The following is a 24,677-nucleotide window of genomic DNA, read 5'->3' on the forward strand; positions in this document are numbered from 1 at the left end:
CCCCAGCGTTCTGTCTTCTGCTACTGTCGCGAGCATTGTGCGCCGGCCACCATGCGTACACCCGCGATCCGGCTGAGCTGCCGAGTCAGTGGCCTGAGCTGTACGGGAAGTAAACGTCAAGCTAACGTTATCTAATATTTCACTGGGCGCTGACTATAACGCCGACGGTTTCCCGTCGGTCTCGCCTCGTGCACCACCTAGATGCTACGCCTGCATGCAGCGCCACGGGCGGCGCCCCTCATCGCCCACCAGCGTTATGAGACGCCTGTTATCTGCCGGGGCGCTGTTTCTTCTGCACAGAAAGAGTGGCCCTGCGTGCTGCATCGCACCAACATGTTACACCCGCGTGCAGTTGGGACGCCGTCCGAGGAGTTCAATCGTTGCAACGCTAAAAAAATCCGTCTTGGTGCGCCGAAACGGTCCTGCATCGCGCTCGACAAGCTTGACAACCGTCCCGGCCCGTACGGGAAGCAGGATTCCTGAACCCTGGCCACAGTCGCTGTCAGTCTGAGTCACTATGAAAGCGTTAGTGCGTATTTTAACATCGGGACATCCTGAAAAACTATAACAGCTTCCAAATGACATCCCTGTGTTTGTACGGACAAATTCTCTGAGTGCCTTCTCTTTTCTGGAACTTTCATCCTTTCCCCATCCACCGGTGCAGCTGGAATAGCCAACCGGACAGTTAATCCCGTTAACTTCTCTGTTTTTAATCTCCTAGTTTCTCTCCCTCCCGCCCTCTTGACCTGGCTGTCGCCGTCAATGTTTAGCCATCTGAGCTGAAATAACATTTTCTTTTTCGTTCCTCCGGGAGAAAAATTATGAACATTCTGGTTCTTTTGTGAGCAAGGGTGGCAGAAAATACGCGGGAAACGCTGCACTCCACTAACAGCTCTCTTTCGACATCTCTCTTTCAATCACCACCAGCTCGCACACCATTCGTTCTAATCATGGCGGCCTCACTCCGGGCTCCCTCGCTCATCTTCCTGGGTACCTGCTGCTGCTGGACGCTGGCGTCCGGCGGCTCCTCCGCCATGGTGGGCCTGCTGGCAACGTCCCGATCTCTGAGCCCGAGTTCGCGGCACACTAACAACACCGGAAGCGGCACCCCCGCCAAAGTGGGCGTCTCTTCCGCCTCCTGGAGCTTCCCCATAACCAGCAGCTTCCTGCCATCGTCGGCGCCACCCTACTCGACGACCGCGTCGCCGTCCAGCTACCTCAAGAATCACGCGACGAGTTACTCGTTGCCCTCAGTCCACGCTGGAAGCAAGAACCGTGAGTTATAACACAAGAACTCTGGCCAAATACCGCCATGGTCGGTGCACACAGTAAAGTATTATTTTACCCTGAAGAGTTTGCAGGGTTTTTTTGTTTGTTTGAATGCTTTATTTAGACAATACATTGTCTGGGATGTAGGGGCTAAAGGCAGATGCAACTGCCTGACAAAGGCCCCCTTACCCGTACACAGTTACGGAATAGTTGATTACCCCATAGTTATCCCTTAGTTGCGGAATTGTTGATTTCGGCCTTACATGCCGGCTTACTCTTTATGGTGTTCGTCAAACCGTAGCTGGCTTATATATTAATTTGAGGGGTTAAACGCCCCGAAGGTATAGACTACCCGTGTATGTGGAGAGAGAAAAAGACTAATCAAATGATTCGCGGGAATATGAACGTTTCTATTGGTCAACAGTGGGCGAAGGAGGGATTAACCCTCAGCGGGGAGGCAACCTTTCCACACGGAAAAAGGACTTGTTCGCGTGAGTCCCCTTCTCAATGCACTGGCTGCACACAGTGTATTGTTTTGTCCGCCCTACTGCTGACCATATATGGAGAAGCACGGCACCACAGAAAGTATCTTGCCTCGAGGGACAAAGTGGCGCTGCGATGCCGTTGTATGTATGTACGTTGTACGTATTCATGTGAAGCGTCTCAGGTCTGTCAGCATAGGAGGTCGCTTGCTAAAACCGAATCTAACGAAAACTTGTAATACCATTATCGCTTACACATTTGCAACCGTACTACCCACGCGCCTTCCTTTGGTATCGTAGTGTGTAGAGGAAAGAAGTCATTACTCGATCATGCATGTATTAAATTATGGGGTTTTACGTACCAAAACCACTTCCTGATTATGAGGCACGCCGTAGTGGAGGACTCCAGAAATTTCGACTAACTGGGGTTCTTTAACGTACACCTAAATCTAGGCACACGGGCGTTTTCGCATTCCGCTCCTATCGAAATGCGGCCGCCGTGGCCGGGATTCGATCCCGCGACCTCGTACTCAGCAGCCGAATACCACATGGATGTATCGCGTGCACAGATGGCACACTTATCGCGCCATGCATGACACAATATGAACTAAATTCAGCCTCTCGCAGTCGATCGGCGTTCAGAGAGGCATAGATCAGCAGAACGTTTGTCGATCCAAGCGGGAGTGGTCGTTTAGACAGAGAGAGAGCTCTGCCATGGTAGGTATTGTCTGGTTTCTTAGGCCTAAATCGCGCTCTGCGCGCCTTACAACTTCCCCACGAAGCGAAAACACCCGTGTACCTAGATTTAGGTGCACCTCAAAGAATCCCAGGTGGTCCAAATTTCCTTAGTCTCCCCCTGCCCCGTACGGCGTGCCTCGCTATCAGATCGTGATTTTGGCAAGCAAAACGCCATACCTATATTTTTTTTTGCTTTGTCTAGCACTGCTGCTAAACGAGCTGCTCGAGCAGAGGCTCAACGCTGCCGCTGCTGAGAGCAGCACCCTGTCGTTCAGAGCAAAATTCTTTGCCACAATACATCGCGAATTCAAAACACCTAAACAGCTGCGGTCAAAATTCGCATTAGGGAGTATCGTAATCGTCGGTGAAATTTTTTCGCCCCTTCCAACGATAACCATGATACGATCCGAAAATTCTTAATGCACGTTGTAATGGGTTAAACTACAGAAAGAGAGGTTTGTTGACGTGTCTTCTCACATTTCAAATCGCCTTGTACACATTGTTTAATACAGAAAACAATCAAAACAACATAAATGATATGTACAATGTACTAAACATAGCAGAGGGTGACAATGTTATTGATAGTTATACAAGGAGAGATGTAGTAGCATGTGTACGCAAGTGACACTTTCCGGCGCGCCGTCAATATCCGCTAGCTTAAGCAGGTTCAGAATACATGGGTACGCTTGATGTACTATAGAATTACAACCGGTATTTTCCTGACGTCACTATAACTTTATACAATATATACGTGACAACTAGGTGTTGCAACTCTTTAAGTTTAATCTTTACCCACAACATAAATTCATTCTGAGTTGTTCCATTATTTTTAGATCCTCCGCCTGGCGCAAGTGCTGTGTTGAACTTACTGAAGACCTTTTTTAATAATATAGTAGGAAACGCGCAAGATACGGTGTAAACCTGCGCTGTAGGCAAGATGGCTTGGGACTATAAATTAAGCAAACTAGCAGACATGTTTCTAGCTCTCTCGACAAGAAACTGAAAGATCCACTTTGAGTTGTTTATTATTCAACGCGCGGGCCGAAAGAAGGTGTAGTAGGGTTCCTGAAGTTCGACCATACCCATGGAGTTGGACGCGATCAGGATGTTTCATTTGTCTGTGAAGCCACGAATGAATATTGGGACGGGATTTGGATATCAATTTTCGGGTGAGAGAAATGATATGTTCAAATTATAATCCGAAGCCATCATGCCCCAGCTCATGTTTACACAGCACTTTGCTTGCTTCCTTACAAAATCGTGTTGAAAAAAACATCAGCTAGCTTAATATGGCACTTGCGCCAGGCAGAGGGCCTAGAACAAGGACAAGCCTACAGTTGGATTAGCTAGTTCGCAACATTTCAGAATGCTAGTTCAGGGTTGTACTGTGAGGTTCTCGTCCTGGTGGAATTGTGCCATGATTGTGACTCAGTGTTCGTATCGTCTCTTGTCGAAATAAACTTTTCTAAACACATAGATCCCAGACCAGTTATACTTGAAGTTTGCTTCCCTGCTTTCTCATCAGTAAAACCTCGGCGTCTCGACATCCGCGTTCTACATGACGCGCGCCCGCGCTCTTATTTGTCAAGAGTCTGGCGCGCCTCTCTTTCTAGATCTGACCCAGAGTCATGGGACGCACTCAAGGTGCAGTGGCGTCTGCATCGTTCAGTTGAAGGACGTGCACTCAGACGACGCACGTCAGAAGAACTGGCGGATACTGCCACGAAGCTCCGTACTGCCCTTCGGATCAATCAACTGACTCCGCTGATGCGGTCATGGCAGCGTGAGTTACTGAGGCGTTTCTAACGCCTCGTAGCAGCGTCGTCTTTGTCAGCTGCTGCTTCGCGATGCAGGCGTAATCCGTGTGCACACCCTGAAGTTCTGCGCTTTGCAAGAAGCTCGCTCTTTAGACACTCGAATGCTTTAGGTTCTACGGCCCCAAGAGCACTTCCTGTTACGTCGCCTCCCGCGCGTGATTATTCGCTCTTTGCAACGCATTTTGAAAACATGGCGCGAACGACTATGCAAATAGATTCTGGTTCTCGAGGATCTCATACAATGCTTAGTGGGCTGCCTCACGTTCGACCTGAGGTAGCTGACCGTCTTTGTGCACGACCATCAGCTGATAAGCGAAGGCAGCATTATCTTTCACGAAGCGTGGCTCGGCCCCAGAGCCGGACGGATTGCAAGCCCGTTGAGTTTTATCTAACGTTCTGGGAAGATATTGGTGCCGCTTTCGTATCTATTATCAGCCGGTGCTTTGAGAACTTTGATTTTCCGGCAGGCTTTCGCGACAGCCGTATTGTGCTGATACCTAAGCACGATCCATCATCAGTTTGTCCAGATGAATGGAGGCCAATCAAGCTTCTCAACGTTGACTACAAAACATTCACAGTTGTTGTCACTCGAAGCTTGGGAAGCCTGATGCCTTCATTAACAGGACACCATCACGCATGCTCGGTCCCTGGCAGAGAGATACAGTCTCTTGGTCGTTATGCGTGACATAATGACGTACACGCTGGCCAGGTCAGCACGAGGTCTCCTGGTTTCACTAGATCAAGGTATTCGATCGCCTTGAACATAGCTACATATTTAATGTAATGACCTCGTTCGGCTTTTGGTCAAATTTTGTTGAACTTATTAGGAATGCCTATGAAATTAAATATTAGAAGCACATTATTTCTTGATGGTCGTGAAGGTGCTCCATTTCCCGTTACTGGTGGTGTTCGTCAGGGGTGTCCTCTATCCCCAGTACTCTTTGTGCTCGTCCTTGAGCCATTTCTGCGCTCAGTACTGAGAGATCCTTACGTGTCTGGTCTCCGACTGCCTGGTAGCGGTGTTGTGAAGGTGACAGCCTTCGCCGATGACATCAGGTTGTATCTCAGCAATGAAGACAGCCTGTCCCGTAACCTTCGAATTTTCAGAGTAGGAAAATACTTCAGGTGCGGCGCCAAATGTTTCAAAATCATTATTTATTCTTTGATTCCCCACAGTCCATTTTTCCGTCTTCAAGAGAGCGCTTCTATACGTATTTCTATACGTATTCCACACGTATTCAAGTTATTCAAGGGTATGATTTACCCCTATAAGAAAGAAGGTACTCAGCATCGTCGGTATCTTTCGGCCGTGTGTTATACGTTTGTCATGCCGTACAGCCACCATTACGGGTTACTAGGTCCTTGCAGTCCCTTCTTGGTTCCTTCTTCTGGTCGGGCCGTACAGAACTGGTCTGTCGCGCGGAGCTTCGGCAACCACGCTCTCGCGGTGGGTTCGCGTTGCCATCCGTGTCTTCCGCTACCGGCTGCTTGCCCTGCGATTTCTGCTCCTTCTGTTACAGCGTGATCAGTGACCTGCGCGTGAACTCGCCTGCTATTTCCTTGGCACAAAAATTCGTTACATGTTACCGGGCATCCACTTAAATCACGGACCACAAACGTTAAACGCACCTGCGTTTTACTCCCCGGCCATGGCATTTTATCTTCACATTCAACAGGTATGTCCTGATGTAGACGCTCGTGAAAGCCGTGTTGTGGATACAACGTAAGCCTTACTGCTTCGTCTAGTTCCCCCAGCGCGTCGCGCACGCTCCAATATTGTGTCGTGGGGTGCGATAACGGCGTCATTTCTGCCTGGCCACCTACGCGACTTCACGTGACGTCTAGAGTGGCAAGTGCTCCCAACGCGTGACAAACTAGAGCGGTAGGGCATAGTCCCATCTTCGCTGTGACCCAATTGCCCCCCTTCAAGAATCCAACAAGCATGTGCTGCTGCAATGCGTCGTTGCTAGGGCATTTTGGAGGGCTTTGTACGCTGGTTTCCGTGGCCTTGGAGTTAACCGCTTTAGTACATCTGGTCGCTGCTCACGTGGCTGCTTTGCGCGATTTTTAATTGCTGCGGGGGCCTTTTGTCTGTGGACTAACCGGTGCGAGGCCCTTGCCGCGGGACGTCGTCGCCGCGCTCTTTTTCCACTTCTGGAGAGGCACTACTTTGAGATACTGTCGCTTCTGTCAGAGGAGTTGATCTTCCTTGGGGAAGGGGAGTTCCTTCAACAGTGGTCACGCCGTTTCCTGTCATTGGCTGATGGACATGGCTTAATTTTCAACCAGCCTGGTTCTTGCAGCCATGTCATCAAAAGTATTCACTGAATTTACATGTACGTAGGTGCCCGTGAATTCTGCGTGCTCTCATATGCATGACCGTCTTTGTATACACACATCTATTAGCATCGCTACAAAACTATGTAAAGTGACACCATCATTGCACATAATCATTGTGTATACTGTATATATTGAACATTTCGTGTAATGTGACAAGTAGTTTATGTGTAACTGAGTTTCCGCGGGTCAGTGTGGTTATATGTTAGTGAGCGTGGACTGCTTCTTTCAAAATGTGCCTTATATACAGTGCTTCGTACTTTGTACATGTTATCATCCTGGTGGAATTGTGCCGTGATTGTGACTCAGTGTTCGTATCGCCTCTTGTTGAAATAAACTTTTTCTAAACACTATAGAAAACAACCTTGGCACTTCGTATCCGGAGTTAATGACACCGAAGCTTGACGTAGACGCGTTGCGCAAAGTTCGCATTGGGATTATACAACCAGAATATCTTCCTTTTGTAGAAAGGTCATTCTTCGAAACTGCTAATTTCCTAAACGTGTCACCGTCATTGTTAGACAAGAGTTTCGAACTCCTATTTTCGCGGTTGTTTGCACTGGAGCTTGGCTGTCATGTTCAAGACCCTTCATTATCGCAATCTGGCTCTTTTTTGCTACGTCTTTAGTAAGCCAAATCTACGAGGGAGCGTTCTTTATGGCCCATGTGACCAAAGAAGAGTTTCGCGCAACACTGTCAGCGACGAACAAAGATCAGCGCCCGAACCTGATGGTTTAGCGGCAAGATTTTGTGCTCTTTGTTTGTTGAGATACTCGGGCAATATCTAACAGCATTTGCTAACTTGTTATTCGTTGAAGGTGTAACAGCGTTGTCCTTTAAGGAAGGCGGCATCGTTCTTGTCCGAAAACTTAGTTCCCCACATGGCAACCCTAATTCGAGGCGTCCAATAACCATTCTTACCACTGACTGTAATGTTGTCGGTACTATATAGTACCGACAAGTTATGCTATAATATATATAGACGGCAAAGTTGCTTTCTTTCTTTCTTTTTTTTTGGGGGGGGGGGGGGGGGGACATTTATTAAGCCCGTACCAAACTGTTGTACCAGGGCGAATTATATTCACATCGCTCTCTCTCGCTTTCTTTAACTTTGCATTGTCTTGGCCTCCCAGTCGAATTCATTAATAGGATAAAATATTTGTACTAGAAAATCACTAGTGAATTGATTTTAAATGTCGAAATTTGTTTTAAATTTGACGTCACCCCTGGTGCGCGGCAGGGATACAATTTTGTCTTCATCCCTTGTTTATTTTGTCACTTGACCTTCTTCTAAGTGCAATAGCTTCATGCTCCATCACAAGGGGGCTTTCCTATAACTGGACGGGGCACTTAATATTTCTCCTCTGCTTGTTCTATCGCGACTCGTACAGTTCCGAACATCTTTTTTTAGTTGTCAACGACTATAGAGCTATCTCAGTTGTCGTGCTCAATTCATTCAAGAGTTTAGCTTTGTGGTCTGGTGCTTTCCGTGATACACTCCCAGGAGAAGTCCCGTTTGTTGACAGTGTGAAAATTATTGGTATTATATTTGAACCAACCGGCGTATCACCTCGAGCTTGGTATGAGACCTTTCCACGTGAAAAAAGGAGCTTTTCGGCATATAACGAAACTGAACTAAGTATAAGCACCAAAGTTTTCGTGGGTGAAGCACGTGCGGCAACTTGCGCGTTTTACGTCGCGTGAATTTCTGTCCTGCATAGAAAATCTGATGCTAAGTTGGTCTCAGGTATATCCTTAAGGCACGGGAAACCAGCCCTTGTTTTAGAGCGCGATCCTTGTTTTAGAGCGCAGCCCTTGTTTTAGAGCGCAGCCCTTGTTTTAGAGCGCAGCCCTTAGGCGCCCGTTCTTGGGTCGGGCGTCGGCGTTCCCGGCGTAACTGAGCGAACGGGCGCAGCAGAAGAAAGAGCAAACGCGGAGCGCAGCGGGTATGAAAAAGGCGGCGAGAGCGATGGGAGCACGACTCATGAAATTCATGAAGTTCGATTCATTCAATTATTTCATGAATCGTAGTAATGCCCACGCCTCATTGTAAGCCTGCGACGCGTAGGGCCATAAATGCATCTTAGCTTAAGGCTCATGCTCGACTTGATGTAAGTGACGCCTGTCAGCGCCTGTTGTGAACGCGCCGAAGTTAACGCAATGAGCGTCTCGGGCACGTTCACGCCAGGCGCCATTTATACCAAATCAAGCATGGGCTTCTGTTAACACGCATTTCTGAATACTTCATAGTCGCTTCTGCTTTACCTCATTAAGGCCCACTTGTAGCGAGATCATGTTGTATAATATCCGTGCCATCCCCCCCCCCCCTTTATTTACAGCAGCGCACAAGTTGACCTCTGCAAACTTAGTCTACACCGGCTCACCAAGCAGCCACGCCGCCTACGCCGCCGCCGCTTACTACGCCACCTCCTCGACGTCTACGACGACCACTACGACGACGACGCCGAGACCGTTTTCGTACAACCTGCCGTACAGCCCCATCGACTACTACTTCGACAAGAACACGGCAGGTGGCGGCAACGCGGCGGCATTCAAGCACGGGGCGACTTCGACGTCGTCCTTCAAGCAGCCGTCCGGCGGTGGCGGCTACTACACTACCGACGACTACGAGGACGAAGACGACGACGCGGAGGAAGCCCGCAGGGACCGGTACCTGACCAGGAACGATGCGCTCAAGGCGGACTACGACTCGGCCGAAACGTCGCCGCCCACGTACGTCAAGACAAAGTACGGCTACACCTCGCGAAACCCGCTGCTGATGGCCAGCGAGAGTTCGAAGGTCTCGTCGAGCCTTCACCGCGGAGACGTCGACAAGGGCGCTGGCGCCTCTGGCGGCAGTGGAGGAGGCAGCCGGCTGGGAGACAAGGACGTCGGAGACAAGGCGTACGCGACGGCATCCAGCGACCACTACGACTACAAGGGGGGCTTCGTGGCGGCCGACTACGCGGACGACTTCGGCTTCCCGGACCTGGACCACCACCTGCCGTACCTGCACCGGCGCAAGCACCACAGCGGCAAGGGGCCGCTGGCGCTGCTCCTGGGTCTGCTGCCGCTGGGGCTGCTCATGGCGGCGCTCGTGCCCAGCGTCATCAATCTTCCGGTGGCAGCGGTCGGCGCCGTGGGCCCGGCGGGAAGGAGGCGCAGGGAAGCCGCGGGGCCGACTTACCGGAACCCGATCCTCGACTCCATCGCGAAGTTCGGCGTGAACAGCCTCGAGGACCCTCACTGCTTGCAGCGCATCTTCTGCGAGGTGACAGCGCAGGGCAGGGCGCCGGGCTCCCTGCCGGTCCAGAAGGTCTTCTATACGCTCTCCACACTGTGAGTGCCCGGAAAAAGATGGCGTCTGCACGCCGCCGCACCTGGCCGTCACCTCCTATATAGCAAACGGTGTGAGAGCTCCGAACCATGACGTCATGCGGAAAGGCTGATGGCCCTTACGTTTTAATTGACGAGGGTACCGCATGCATTTTTTTTTCAAAAGCGCAGTTTTTAAATGGAACGCATCCCTCTTTCTAGATGACGTCACAGTCGGAGCGAACGCATTCGAATGCCTAGTAATGAGTTCGAAGATTGCGCTTGACATGGTATTGACGTCAACTAGAAAGGAAGACAGCCCATACATTTAATACGGTACATCGATAACGCTTGACGCGTGAAAACTTTGTTCCTTTTTTACAAAGCATGTATGGTACGCGTGCAGCTGGCGCACCATTCTTCGCGGAAATGACGACGTCTCACGTGGTGTGTGAGCCAGGAAGTTATATAGGACGTGTTGGCGGATGACACTATCGAGCTAAATATATTCTAGGCATCATCTTCTTCTAAGGCGGACAGGGGTCAGCACGTCGGCTAGGCAGGGCTAAACGAGTATATGTCGCAGGAATGGTTTTTAAGCGTTGGACAAGGTGACTGCTTGGCGAGGAACCGCAAAAAGACAATCCCCTCGTGTTGACGTGCACTAACGTCATAACTGCTAACAACAATGTGTGAACAGCTGAAAGCTGGCCATTTTGTGCTAACGTCGCGGTTACGTCGTCGCTGAAGCCGAGAAGCGGTAGTGATTTATGATCTACATGCGATTTCAGTTTTGAAACCGCGTTGTCCGTCTTATCGGAAATGTACTTTCAAACACGTGCTCTATGACGTCACAGTAAACATATTTAGATTGGCTAAAGCAATAAACCTTACCCTTGCCTCATCGAAAGTCTGCTTGTTAGTTTCTCCGCGACGCTCGGTGCTCAGGCCAAGTTTGTCTCGGATGTTTCGACCGGCGTCATCAGGACATAACAGATTATACATGCTGTCCCAGCTAAACGTCGCGAAGAATTCAAAAAAATACGGAGGGCTGGACGGCGATCACTGTACGTTGATGGACGTTGCCAACGGTAGTCATAGTGTACTTTTTTTTCATTGTGCACGGACGATTATTTAATGAAGTTTAATCAGCTCAATTATTTAGTCTCGTCAGTGCAACAAGTTGTGATCGAGATATTACCGACGACAACCTTTAAAGCAACTTAGGTCTTGCGCGCCCCCCCCCCCCTTTCCTTTCTTGCTTTCGACGAAAAAAGGAAAAGAGCAAAAATTTAAAACACGCGTCAACTTGTCGGCGGGCCATGGATTAAATCTTCAAACGTAAACCTTGTCAAATACGAGCATATACGAAAGAGCGGACGTGCTTTTTTTCCCGACGCGGAAGTAGCTTTCGGCACATACCTTCGGTACTTGTGAAACATTAAGTGCTGGTTCTGAAGATACGTAAGATGCACAGTTTCAATTTATTCGACAAAAAAAAAAAAAAGAAGATGCGTCTATACAGACAAGGATCCCTCAGAGTATAGTGATACCGAAAATGTCCGCGACCCTCGGGTTGGAAATTACAACAAAATGTATAATTGCTGAAGGTCAGCAACACAGCAGCATACATCAGCAGACTGAACTAACGAAAGAGGACACACGAAAAGTAAATGCTAAAGAAAGTAATCAAACAACGCTAATCGCTATACTGCAATAAAGTAGAAATATAAGAAACAATGGATTAGATTATGGGGTTTTACGTGCCAAAACCACTTTCTGATTATGAGGCACGCCGTAGTGGAGGACTCCGGAAATTTCGACCACCTGAGGTTCTTTAACGTGCACCTAAATCTAAGTACACGGGTGTTTTCGCATTTCGCCCCCATCGAAATGTGGCCGCCGTGGCCGGGATTCGATCCCGCGACCTCGTGTTCAGCAGCCCAACACCATAGCCACTGAGCAACCACGGCGGGTGAAACAATGGAAGTGACTAAAAGTATACAGCTTCTCAGACGTAGACAAACAAACAGACATATTAACAACAAACAAACAAACAACTACTGGCGTACGTAGTGTAAGAAAAAAAAGATAGAAAAAAAAAACACGACTATATTTACGTTGAGAGCGCGCTGATATCGCTGGCGCGCGGACGCCTGGTAACATCGCATATTCTTAAATATCGCGTAGGCTTTCTTTTTTCTCTGAAATAAAGCCCTACAGAAAACCTTTAAGTTGCTTGAAATGCGGTTGCGGGCCATTTTTCGACATTTTACCTGTTATGGAAGGTGGTTGTAAGTTAGCTAAACTTAAACAGCGCTTGTTTCGCGATCTTCTTCGTCCCTTGTGCTAGCGCAGTTCTGCTGGCGACCATGAATCCGATCCCAACTAGCACAATGCGCTGTCACAATTCAACTTGATTATCAGCGCACGATGCAAAAGATGCTCCCATTACTCCCATTACACTCTAAGAATAGTTTACACCCTTTGGAGTGCCCCTTCTGCCACACAGCAATAATCGTCATCTGCCTTGATGCGTTTCCTTTCTTTAACGCTGCGAGCCCGGTACTTTCCAGTAACGAACGGCACGCGCGTTATCAGCATGATAGCACTGCTGACAGGAAATGTTAGTTTACTCCAAAGGGTGTAAACTGTTCTTAGAGTGTAAGATACAGTAGGTGCGCCGTTCGCGTAAACCTATCCGCCATTTTTTTTTATTATCGGCCATATTTAGTTGCGACATCTTTCGATGGTGCGCGATTGATATTGTAGTTATAAGGGCACTATGCTTATAACGTGCTTGTAAAAATACTTGTACACTATCGAGAGAAAAAGTAATTGGGGCTGCATTAGTAAATAACCATTCTAGAACATCAAGATGCTCTTACCAAGGGCTCGGCAAGTCAAATAATGACGCAATAAGGTTATAGGCGGGTGGCGACTCCGCCTTTCGGTTCCCGCCGCATGTCACCGTTATACGCCGTAGATTTTTTAGGGTGTCTTCTCTACATTCTAAGAAAAGTTTACACCATTTGAGTCGTATCTTGATACACAACAATAAATGTCGTCTGTCTTGTCCGCGCGCATTTCCTTTCTGTAACACTGCAAGCCCGGTACTTCCCAGTAACGAACGGCATGCGCGTTATCAGCATGACATAGCATTCCCGACAGGAAAGTAGCGGACGCTGCGTTTTCAAGAAAGGAAACGCAAGCAAGGCAGATGATTATTGTTGTGTGGCAGATATACACCCCAAAGGGTGTAAACTTTTTTTAGAGTGTACAACAAAAAGGGTGTAATTTTGTTTTGGAGTGTAGTTCATTTTTTTTTATCGGTGAAGATGGGCTCGACTGCGTTCTAACGGAACAAAAGACTGGACGTATAGCAAGTTTCGAGAACGTTTACTGATACCCCGGTGGCCAAAATATGAAAAACAAATCACTTCAAAATATGTGACGTCACACCAATGGTCAAGCGTTGGAGCTTATGCGCGAAATTTAAATCAAGAATAAGCTTTTGACGTTCACTTTTCTCATGTAATAGTTAACTTATTACCGCAATATGTTAACGAAAATGTTGTTTTGATAGAATACGCGCTATTAGTCATAACTTATTTCATGTTTTGCTTTAGTGTCCCTTTATTGTGAAGCGCAATGGCCGATTATAGGCTTCTGATGCTGCGCAATATGTGAGCCAATAGCAAAGTTTCTTCTGGTAACACGTGGCTCCTAACTGCATGCGCGCATGCACTTCACAGGATGAAAAAAAAAAAAAAAAGAGAAGAGCCAGCTCTCAACTCATAACATATGTACAATCCTCCTTACAGAGTCAACGACCTCTGGGCCGAGAGGCTGGGCCTCAAAGCCCTGTTTGGCGCAGTCAAGAAAGGACAGTGCGACGTGTTCCGGTGTCAAGCGGCAAAACCGACCAAGCAGGGAAAGCGCAGGAGCAGCAAGCCGAAAAACAAGAGCGGAGCGAAGAAGGCTTCCAAGGAATAAAAACGTGTGGTTTAAGGCTTGCATTGGGAGTTGCGTCCACTTGAGGCGCCCCCGGCGCAGCTACGGCGGACTATAATTACTCGCGTGTATACACACGGCAGTTTGCACCCTCGCACATTTAAGAACGCCGGTTCGATTGTCGAGAGCGGCGCGATCACGCTTGTATACGTAGAGCACGATGGATCCTCCACATCCATCGTCCCAGCAGCCACACGTGAATCAACAATATCCCCGTGAGTAATACCCTTAAAGTCGGGGGGGGGGGGGGGGGGGGGTCTTCAAGGAAGATACAACTGAACAAAGTGAATCGATATAGCCACTAGCTCCCCGCCGTTCGAGAGGCAAGGTAATTGACGGTGTCCTTGCACGAGTCCCTCTCGTGAAGCGCAGCCCAATTGTGTTAAGTGACCATCCCCGAACCACGTCTAAAAAATGCTCTCACCCTTTTATGTATGTGGTGGCTAGAAAGTACGTAGGAAGGAAACAACTAGAAGAGAGGGCATTGCGAAACCCGATTGAAGCCAGACGAGTCGGCCCAACACGTGATGGTCACGTCAGGGTTCGCGGTAGGTTTTATTGCTACCGCTCTGCAGTCACAGGCACGGCGAGTCAGTAATACCAATTGTGTTATGTAAGATCCATATGGCCACGGAAGCTGGAGCAGCCGAACGAGTGCCCATCGATTAAAAAACTACCGGGAATCAATCAGTATCGGCCAATGCGCAGACTCCGAGATCACGTGTTCGGCCGACTGCATGACGTAGTGCTCATTCTCCCCCATGCTAGTAGGGGCAGCGTGACGGGCGTGAGCGAGGAGATACACGCTCCTGCATAAAGTTGCAATGAAACATGGCGGGCAATCTGTTTTTGGCAGCACTGCGTGCGACTGGTGCTGGCTACCTTTTTATCGCGATATATACACCTCCACTTTAAAGGGGCCTTCAAACACTTTCTTTTTAAACACAAGAAAACGTTGCCGACATGTAGACGAGGCTCCTGTGAACACGTCAGCCAAATGTTATTGCACTGCATGTAGCAGACAATTTACAATCTCGTGTCAAAAAGTGAAAAGAAAAATCGCTTGCTCTCTCTCCTCCGCAATGCGAGTCGTGCAGTTACGTCGCAAGCAGACAAGCTCTCCAGCAGTTATTGGCTGATTTCGCGATCACGAGAACATTCTCAGTATTACTAGAAGTGCTCGTTTTGACATCTAAAAATTAAGAACCATACGTCTGTAATCTCAAAAAAAAAAAAAAAAACATCCTTGCACTTGCGGTCTACACGTGCCAGCTGCGCGTAGCTGTGTCTGTTGAGCGTGGGCTCAGAGAGTGCATCACGGCCCCCACGGGTTGTCGTGACGAGTCCTCTCATTGGCGAGACGATCAGGCAACCGCCTGCGCCGATTGGTCTCTGTAAGTGACGTAGCTCCAGGCACCCGAGCGCTCATCTCGTGTCGAGAGAGCGCCGCACATGCCTGACCCGGAAGCAATGGCGCAAAAGAAAAAAAAAAAAAAAAAAACGAAGTGTGCAACTTCTGGGCGGAGCCTTTCCCTTTTGCCTCATACCCTGTGTAGAGTTGCTTTATAGGCTCCTATAGTGGGTCTATTCACCCTTTTCGCGGCGATCCCGTGGTGACGCGTCCATTGCTTGTCTCAACTGCTTCCGTGTTTGCAATGGGCGTGTATGACAGCGGTGCGGCTTAGCAAACATCTGTTTCGGGAAATATTGACCTTGGCGAGCGGGCACGCGACATCGCCGGAACGCACTGGAGACTCCGATGTCCTCTTTCGCGTTCGCCGTTCGCCAGGACGCTATCTAGCTGCCGGCGCAGGGCCGACTACACACTGACCGAGTCCAGGGCCGGTCCGTAAGCCCCCATCCGGAAAACTAAAAGCAGCAACCGATGGAGGTGTGGTTGCTGTACGTCGAAATGACGATGATCCTCCGCCACCGACGATGGCGCTTCAAGATCTATTTCGGCGACGCAGCAACGACACGCCGCCATCCCGACGAAGCCTGGAAGCCAAGAATACGCCAGCAAAACAAGACCTGACGACGCCACCTACCATCCACATGTCAACGCAACGCAGCCGTGATCCGACGCCAAAATCTAACTGCAACGGAAGACAAATAACTACCGACCTCGACGTGCTTCTCGACGGCCACGAAGTAACCGCGCTTGTAGACACTGGAGCCGACTGCTCCCTCATCAGTGTATTATTCGCCGCCAAGCCGAAGAAAGTCAAGACTGCATGGGACGGCCCTCAATTCGAAGGGATGGAGGACACCTCAAAACGCCGACTGGAATCTGCATCGCAAGAATTACAGTTCGTGACCGGACCTACCCTGCGACGTTCGTCCTCCTCCAACAGTGCTCGCGAGACGTAACTCTGCGCATGGACTTCCTGAACCAACACGGGGCAATCATCGACCTAAGATCGAAGTCGATAACGCTGTCCACAGACCAAGCGATACCGACGGAGAGGCCTTCCAGTCAGCGTGTCTTGAGTGTACCTGAGGACCAAGTCAGCATCCCGCCTTGGTCCAGCATTGTCGTTTCCGTCGGCAGCGAAACACCCGCAGACAAAGAAGGCATCATCGAGAGCGACCAACGTTTACTGCTCGACCGTAAAATATACGTTGCAAAAGGGAACGCTCGACTGCATGAAGGGAAAGCAAAGGTGATGCCGACAAACTTCAGCCAGGAGTTCAAGCACATCAACAAGGGCACGATGATCGCATACATCGAGGAAATTGCGGAAACCAGTAATCCGTTTGTCCTCTCGGATTCTACCGCATCAACCTCGACGAACATAGTTCCCGAGCCAAACTTCGACATAAATCCAAGCCTCCCCATCAGTAAGCAGCAACAGCTCAGAAGTCTTGTCCGACGATACAAAGACTGATTTTCGACGTCATCGAGGATTCGACAAACACCAGTTGCAAAGCATCGCATAATAACCGAACAGCACGCTCGACCACTCCGCCAGAGCCCTTACCGAGTTTCAACGCAAGAACGTGAAGCTGTAAGGCCAAAAGTCGACGAAATGCTGCGCGCTGACATCATCCAGCCGTAGAAAAGCCCGTGGACTTCTCCTATAGTCTTGGTGAAGAAAAAGGACGGACCCATACGCTTCTGCGTCGATTATTGTCGACTGAACAAGATCACGAAGAAGGATGTATACGCCCCCCCCCCCCCCCCCCCCCCAACGAATAAACGACGCACTGGATCGGCTCTGCAAGGCTAAATACTTCTCGTCGATGGATCTTAAGACTGGTTACTGCCAAATAGAAGTCGACAAGAGAGATCGCGAAAAGATCGCCTTCATCACTCCAGACGGCCTCTACGTGTTCAAGGTCACGTCATTCGGACTGTGCCCGCCGCCTGCAGCGTTCCAGCGCGTGATGGAGACGTTGTTAGCAGGATTGAAGTAGCAGACCTGTCGTGTTCACTTGGATGACGTCGTCGTCTTCGCCGGAAATTTCGACGATCACCTTAGGCGGCTTGCGACAGTACCAGAGGCCATCAAGTCATCAGTGCTCACTATGAAGCCGGAAAAGTGCCGCTTTGCTTACGATGAGCTTCTGTTCCTAGGCCACGTCATCAGCAAGTCTGGAGTCCGCCCCGACCCGCAGAAGACAGCTGCCATCGCAAAGTTTCCGCAGCCCATCGACAAGAAAGCAGTGCGTAGATTTCTTGGCATGTGTGCCTACTACAGGCGATTTGTTAAGGACTTTTCACGCATCGCTGAGCAGCTGACATACCTAACTAAATGTGATGGGAGAGGCCTTTGCCCCGCAGTGGGCGTAACCAGCCTGATGATGATGTCGAGTTCAAGTGGGAAACGCCACAGGCCGACGCATTTCTAGAACTCAAACGACGCATGCAGTCGCAGCGGTACTTGCGCACATAGACGAAGACACCGATACTGAAATCCACACTGACGGCAGTAGCCTAGGCCTCGGCGCCGTCCTAATCCAGAGGAAAGACGGACTTGAACAGGTGATAGTTTACGCACGCCCGTCGCTGTCAAAAGTGGAAGGCAATTCTACGACCGAAAAGGAATGCCTTGTCGACATTTGGGCTACAGCGAAATTCCGCCTTTACCTATATGACAGGCCGTTCAGAGTCGTCAGCGACCACCACGCGTTATGTTGGCTAGCGAATTTAAATGATCCTTCAGGACGCCTGGCGTAATGAAGCCTCAGACTGCAGGAATATGACATCACTGTAATCAAGTCCGAACGAAAACACTCTGATACCGACTGCCTGTATCGCGCTCCCGTGGACCCGCCACCCAAAGATGAACAAGACGAGGACGCCTTTCTAGGAACAGTAAGTGCAGACAACTTTACCGAGTAGCAGCGAGCGGACCCGGACCTCACAAGCCTTGCTGAGCACTTGCAAGGAAAGACCGACTTTGTCCCGAGGGTATTTAGGCAAGGATTGTCTTCGTTTTTCTTACTAAACGACAGCCTGGTGAAGAACTTTTCGCGAGCCCGAGCAAACTACCTTCTCGTTGTGTCCAAAGCACTCCGGTCAGAAGTGCTGCACGCCCTGCACGACGATAAGGCATCCAGGCACCTCGCAAAAAGACAAGTTCCATATTGGCCGCGCCTGACCGTCGACGTCGCCCGTTACGTTAGGACATGTTGAGACTGCCAGCGACGCAAGACACCGCCGACAAGGCCGGCGGGATTACTAAATCCGATCGAGCCTCCTTGCCTTCAATTCCAGCAGATCGGGGTGAATTTGTTGGGGCCATTTTCGACGTCAACATCTGGAAACAAGTGGATCGTCGTGGCTACTAACTACCTTACCCGCTACGCTGAAACGAAAGCTCAGCCTAAAGCTAGGGCGGGCGAAGTCAATAAATTCTTCGTCGAGAACATCCTGCTGCGACATGGTGCCCCAGAAGTCCTCCTCAACGAGAGAGGAACGGACTTCACTGCAGAGCTCACCCAAATCATTTTGCAATGCAGCCAGACAAGCCTCAGGAGGACAACTGCCCACCACCCCCATACGAGTGATCTTACGTAGCGGTTGAACAAGAACCTCGCAGAGATGCTTGCAATGCGCGTCGGCGTCGAGCACAAGACGTGGGATGCCGTCCTGCCGTACGTAACCTTCGCTTACAACACGGCGGTGCAAGAAACAACGCATATCGCGCTGTTCATTCTGGCTTACGGCAGGTACCCTACGATGACTCTCGACGCCATGTTGCCACACGTCATTGACGAGGAGAACCTCGACGTCGCCGCCTATCTTCAGCACGCCGGAGAAGCCCTAGAGCTCCACCGCCTACACATGGAGAGAGAGAGAGAGAGAGAGAAAAAACATTTATTCGGACCATCGAGGTGGTTGCTCTTGAGGTCGAGTGAGCGGTGTCCTCATTCCAGTACTCCACTGGCCATGGCTGCTCGACGTACTTGCTGGACGAGAGCTTCTTGTCCCGCCAGGGTATCGCCGGTCAGCTGTACCTCCCACCGCTCAAATGACGTGCTAGGCGTCTTTAAAGGCACATTCACACCGAAAGCGGAGCGTCTAAGCGGACAAGCGGATTTTCAAAGCGGCGAGGCGGCGAGCGCCCGCGCCTGTTCAGACCGGCCGCGTTGTCTGGCTATCCGCGCCGCCGGGAAGGCGGGGCATCTCGCAATTTCTTTAGCAATTTCAGGGACGTGCCGCCATCTCGCGGCACTTTGGGCTTGTGCGCGCACTTTCGATATTTTTTTCTTCGTGGGTCGGCGAACTCCCGTCCGCTATCTACTTCTGCAAAATGATGAGCTCAGACGAAGAAGACGAGATCGTTGACATTTTACTCGCCACTTGTCCAGTCGATTTTCAAGATTTGTTACAGCGCACCACAAGACAAGGACAAAAGAAGGTATAAAGCGACGACACGGCGCCGTGTCGTCGTTTTATACCTTCTTTTGTCCTTGTCTTGTGTTGCGCTGTAACAAACCTTACTATGAATCCCAACCAACTGGCCCAACTTGCCATTTTGACGCTTTTAAATAATAGAAGCGAAAAGCCCAGAGAAAGACATTCGTTTACATTCCTTCACCAGCGCTTCCGCAGTGTCGGGTTCTGATTGGCTGCGGCCAAAGCGGCCAACTTATCCGCGCGGAAAAAATCGGTCCGGGCGCGATCCGGCCAAGCGGCCGCGTATTTTCCGCAAAGCGGAAAATCCGCGGCCGCTTGGCCGGATCCGCTTGTCCGCTCCGCCTTCGGTGTGAAGGCACATTAAGTGTTGAGGTTTGCCCCCGCACCCCCACGAGATGTGAAAGAGTAGGGAGTGTGTCGCCGCACCAGGGGCAGATGCCGCGATATGTATGTGGGAGCATTTTACTGTATCTGTGTAGGTTTGGAAATGTATTGGTCTGAATAAGGCGGAGAGCTACGGCATCTTCAGTGCTGAGGTTTCTGTGAGGCGGAGGATATATCGTGCGGTTGAGTCGCTGGATCTCGAGTCGGTCGCAGTAATCGGACGGCAGGGGCATGAAGGTAAAGGGTGGGGATTGATGAGACGATTGGTCTTGCCCCGCTCGGTTGATTAGCGCTCGAGCTAGGGCGTTCGCCCTTTCGTTCCCCTCCAGACCCGCGTGGCCCGGCGACCCTGTTTGCGTCTGAACTCCGATACGACGACAGGGACTTAGCGAGGAACTGTTACGACACTATTTCGGGCCCTACAAGATCATCCGACGTATTGGCGCACTGGACTATGAGGTCGTGCCATACGGTATTTCGCATTCACAGAGGCGCCGCGCATGACCCGAAGTCAACCACGTGGTGCGTCCTAAGCCTTTCCATGGCCTTTCTACGCCCGCTGATGAGCTTAGGAACTTCGTTTCTTTGTTGCCTTATTTTTTTCTTTATTGTGCGTGCTTTTGTTTTCGCTTTCGTGTTTGTAGCATCGGGACGATGTTTTTTTTTTAAGGGGAGCGTATTGACACGTGTAGTTTATCTTTCTCGGGTGACCGCGTTTCACCGTCTAACAAATCTTATCGCTCAGCGCAAAAATAAAGAAAAGGGGGGGGGGGGAGGGTTACGTGCCATAACCACTATCTGATTATGAGCGACGCTGTAGTGGGGGACTCCAGAATAATTTAGACTACCTGGGGTTCTTTAACGTGCACCTAAATCTAAGCACACCGGTGCACCCCCATCTGAATGCGGCTGCCGTGGCCGGTATTCGATCCCGCTACCTCGTGCTTAGCAGTCGGGTATCGCTCAGCGCAGGACGCGCCTGCATGTATCGGAAGTTTCTCGAATGTTATCGATGATTCTATGCGCCGTCTGTCGTCACTGAACCTTGTGTAATCTGATTGCCTGTATGAGCGACGCGAATTGTGCAGTACTTTCTGGAAGAAACACGGGCACCAGCGATTACTCTGGATCATTCGATGACTCGTGTATAAAATCCGACGCGCTTGAACCGCAGATAAGATTTTCGACGATCGCCGACTGTGTTCGCCGCTATCGTTGCGCTTTGAGTGTAGCCCGTTTTTCTGGGCACAGGTTCACCCAATAAAGCGTTAATTTCGCCATTTACAGTTCTGCTACTGTGTTCCTGACCGTCACTACCGCGTGACAATATCGTCGACGGTGACTGGGTGGACGACACGAAGTTTTGGCCAGAGCTTCAGTGAACATGCAACAGGGCTTTCGGAGCTGATTAAGCTATGTACTAATGGGGCGAGCAGCGTATATGGCGCTTGTTCTAAAAGCGGGGCTAAACAGTAATCGAAACTTTCCGCTCACGAATTAGGATTAGTGTGCTTTACTCTTAGTTCTTGGCAACTATATTGAAGCAGCGGCTTGTCACACACACGCACAGTAAATTTTTTTGGTGCGGTCACTATCGGATTATTTCTGCCTAATGGCCCGCGGGTGTGCTCAGTTCCGATAGATTTGTTCTTGCTGCACGGAAGGCTTGAAACGAAGCCGTTTTATACATTGCAATACCTTGTAGCAAAGATGTATTATCGCTAGTGACTCGCTTACTCTTGTGGACCGTCACGAAGCATTCAGCTTCTACCGTTCGTGCGCCCTCCGTGTAGTCCGTCATTTATTGTGCGTATATGGTGCGCATATATTCAAATGTGCGCCCATTCACTTATCGACACGTTGGCGGTAGAGTGGCCGTAAGATTCCGTGCCAGGAGGGGTAGACGTGTGAAGATACCGTGCGCCAAACGTATTATGACAGGAAGCGGCGCTACTCGCTTTGTCATTGTTCAACGAGCGGTACTCACTCTTACCGACGTTCCGGGGCTGAAGCACTTTCTTTGAAGGTTAGCGATGCAACGCCGGCGGATGGGCAAATTTCTGCATCAGCCGTAGTGCATCTCGAAGTGCCGGCAACACGTACGGACAGTTGCAGCTGCGGTCCACGAACTTGGCCACACAGATTCGTTCCATTCTTAACATGCCCGTCACTATTGTTGCAGCCAGCTACTGCACACGTCTTCAATCCACACGATTCAATCTCGCATTATTGGAACACATTGCATTGGCGAAAACTCAGCTGCATTTTCGACAGCTGATCGCACAGAAGCAAGGTAGGAACGGTAATGGCTTCCTATTCGTGCACGGTCGCCGAGGCCACGTGCGGCGGGTAAAGCCCCTTAATAATTTGAAAGTAGCGACACTCTCCTCCACTCCCGCGCTTTCCTCCTCGATTCTCCTCGCCCGCCGGCTGTGCGCGCTGCGCACGGCACGCTTCGCAGGCCATCGCGCGCTCGGCGGCCCGATGCATCAGCTGGCACCCGTGATCGCACCTAACTTCGGGATTTTTTTCTCGCTCTATTATTAAACGAAAGCACTAGATAGGGATGCAATGTGCTTGACTCTACCATGACCGACATTTATCACCTTCTCGTTTGAGCAATGAAAGCGCTAAATGTGCGCGTTTGCGGCATGAATTAACAATCGCAGCGTATTGTATATAGCCCACATTGCCTTTGATATCTTTATACTGGTCACTTCAACAGGGCAGAGCTTTAATTAGCGCAGTATTTAATTTAAATTTGTACATTCTTTAATATTTTTCGACACAGTGACGCTCCGTTAAATGCAATTTCAACTAGTGCTGCATTTTCGCGGAAGTACTTTTTATGACACTATATTTTTGCAGTCGAGCCAGGCAGAGATTGCGGTAATTTAGTTGGACGTCATTGCGTGCGTGAAGCTTCAGAAGCAGGACAGTGGCCGCAAAAATGATGCGAAATTTGCTATAACGTGATTATGGATTTTTTTTTTTGGGGGGGGGGGGGGCAGGGTGGGAGGGGTTCAGTCCTAAAAGGCTTGGGGCCTCGGTGTAATGCATATGCCGCGCATTTAATACCTGGGCTATAGAAATTTCATTCCTGCTTGAAAGAGAACAATTTTTTTCTAGTTTTTCGTGCTCTCAAGAGAGATATATTTTTATTGACTACTGTAGAAGTGAGCGTAGCCAAGGGTTGGCTTGAAATTTATGAATGATTGCTGACGGCAACGGACGACTAGATTAAGAGATGGGAAGGGGATGCTGTCTCTGTGACTTATTCAGTGTAGCCCATCGAATGCATTCAATTAGTGCCTCAGACGCCCGTGGTGATGCAATATTCAGTGCTGTAAAGGACGATAAGAAAGGATTTAGCCCTTCTGTGACTGGGTCGGTTTCAAGGAAACAATTCGTTCTATTTTAGAAACACAGAGCTTAAGAATCTGACGTTATTTTGATAGCATAACTAAATATAAATTGTAAAGATTTCACCTATGGCGAATGAAAGTCAGCCTTAAAAGGCATCTCTGCTGACTCGCTCCTCACGTGCCGCTAGACATCGGAATCGCGGTAGACTTTCACAGTCGCGGCGGTCACACAAAGGCCTTCATCGCTCTAAAGATCCATAGCAGGCAAGAAGATGCTCAAAGCTTATTTGCGCGAAGTATTGGTCCTCCTTTGCACATTATTCTTCCCATCTGTGGCATTAATGACTCTCCCAGATGTCATTCCTTTTGCAATTCGCCAATAAAGCTGTTTCGTAAGAGCTGGAAAAGCTGCCAGCCGCAGCCATTACCATAGATCTGAGAGGGCGGCATGCAGGGTTTTGCCAGTTTTTTCAGCCACTTACTGAAAACATCGTGCCACCCCAACACATATTTCAGACGCAGAGTACAGGTCTGGAGCATAGAATACACAGCCACTGTGACACACCAGCACATATCTGGCCAGATGCAATTTTTATTGCAGGTGACTCCTGAAACGTTACACGGAAAACACACAAAACATCCAGGATGGCACACACTTCGGAAAATAAAAATATTTATATAAACCGCCGGTTAGAAGTAGCATAAGCTCGAACCCAGTAACATTAAACATTGCATGGTGTTATTCTCCAGACGATATGCGTCCGATGTTGTGAATCCACTTTATTCTGCGGCTGATGTCGTTCTTCCCTCGAGGAATCGTGAAAAGCATGAAGCTATTTTTTCACGCCGGCTTGTGCACTGAAATGCGCAGCAACCCGGCATAACGCGGTGCGAAATGCAGAGTTCGAATTAGCTGAATAAAGGAACACGGCCTGCCCATGGCGCCGAAGAAAAACAACAACACAAGCAAAGCGACGCTTTCGCGCGCGTTTCCAAGGCGACGGCTGGGGCCGGCCGGAGCGGCCAATCATCGGTCAGAAAAGCGCCGAGTGGAGAGGCGGGCGAGGAGGATGTGCGAGGGTTGGCGGCG

The 24,677-nt window shown here is 49.7% G+C and overlaps 1 protein-coding gene across 1 annotated transcript; it reads left to right on the forward strand.

Moving 5' to 3' along the window:
* The first annotated feature begins 889 nt into the window (after nucleotides 1-889).
* Nucleotides 890-13,970, forward strand: LOC126533723 (uncharacterized). Its single transcript, XM_050180910.3, has 3 exons — nucleotides 890-1,275; nucleotides 8,983-9,982; nucleotides 13,783-13,970. The coding sequence occupies exons 1-3, from the start codon at nucleotides 951-953 to the stop codon at nucleotides 13,952-13,954; spliced, it is 1,497 nt and encodes a 498-aa protein (XP_050036867.1). The 5' UTR covers nucleotides 890-950; the 3' UTR covers nucleotides 13,955-13,970.
* Nucleotides 13,971-24,677: the final 10,707 nt, after the last annotated feature.

The sequence above is a fragment of the Dermacentor andersoni genome, chromosome 7 (genome assembly GCF_023375885.2).
Source record: "Dermacentor andersoni chromosome 7, qqDerAnde1_hic_scaffold, whole genome shotgun sequence".
Taxonomy (NCBI): Eukaryota; Metazoa; Arthropoda; class Arachnida; order Ixodida; family Ixodidae; genus Dermacentor; species Dermacentor andersoni.

Bases quoted from the DNA above. Each gene is read 5' to 3' on its own strand.
- LOC126533723 (XM_050180910.3), top strand. From the start codon at position 951: ATGGCGGCCTCACTCCGGGCTCCCTCGCTCATCTTCCTGGGTACCTGC. The intron at 1,276-8,982 runs GTGAGTTATAAC...CTTTATTTACAG, and splicing joins CCACGCTGGAAGCAAGAACC to CAGCGCACAAGTTGACCTCT. The intron at 9,983-13,782 runs GTGAGTGCCCGG...TCCTCCTTACAG, and splicing joins TTCTATACGCTCTCCACACT to AGTCAACGACCTCTGGGCCG.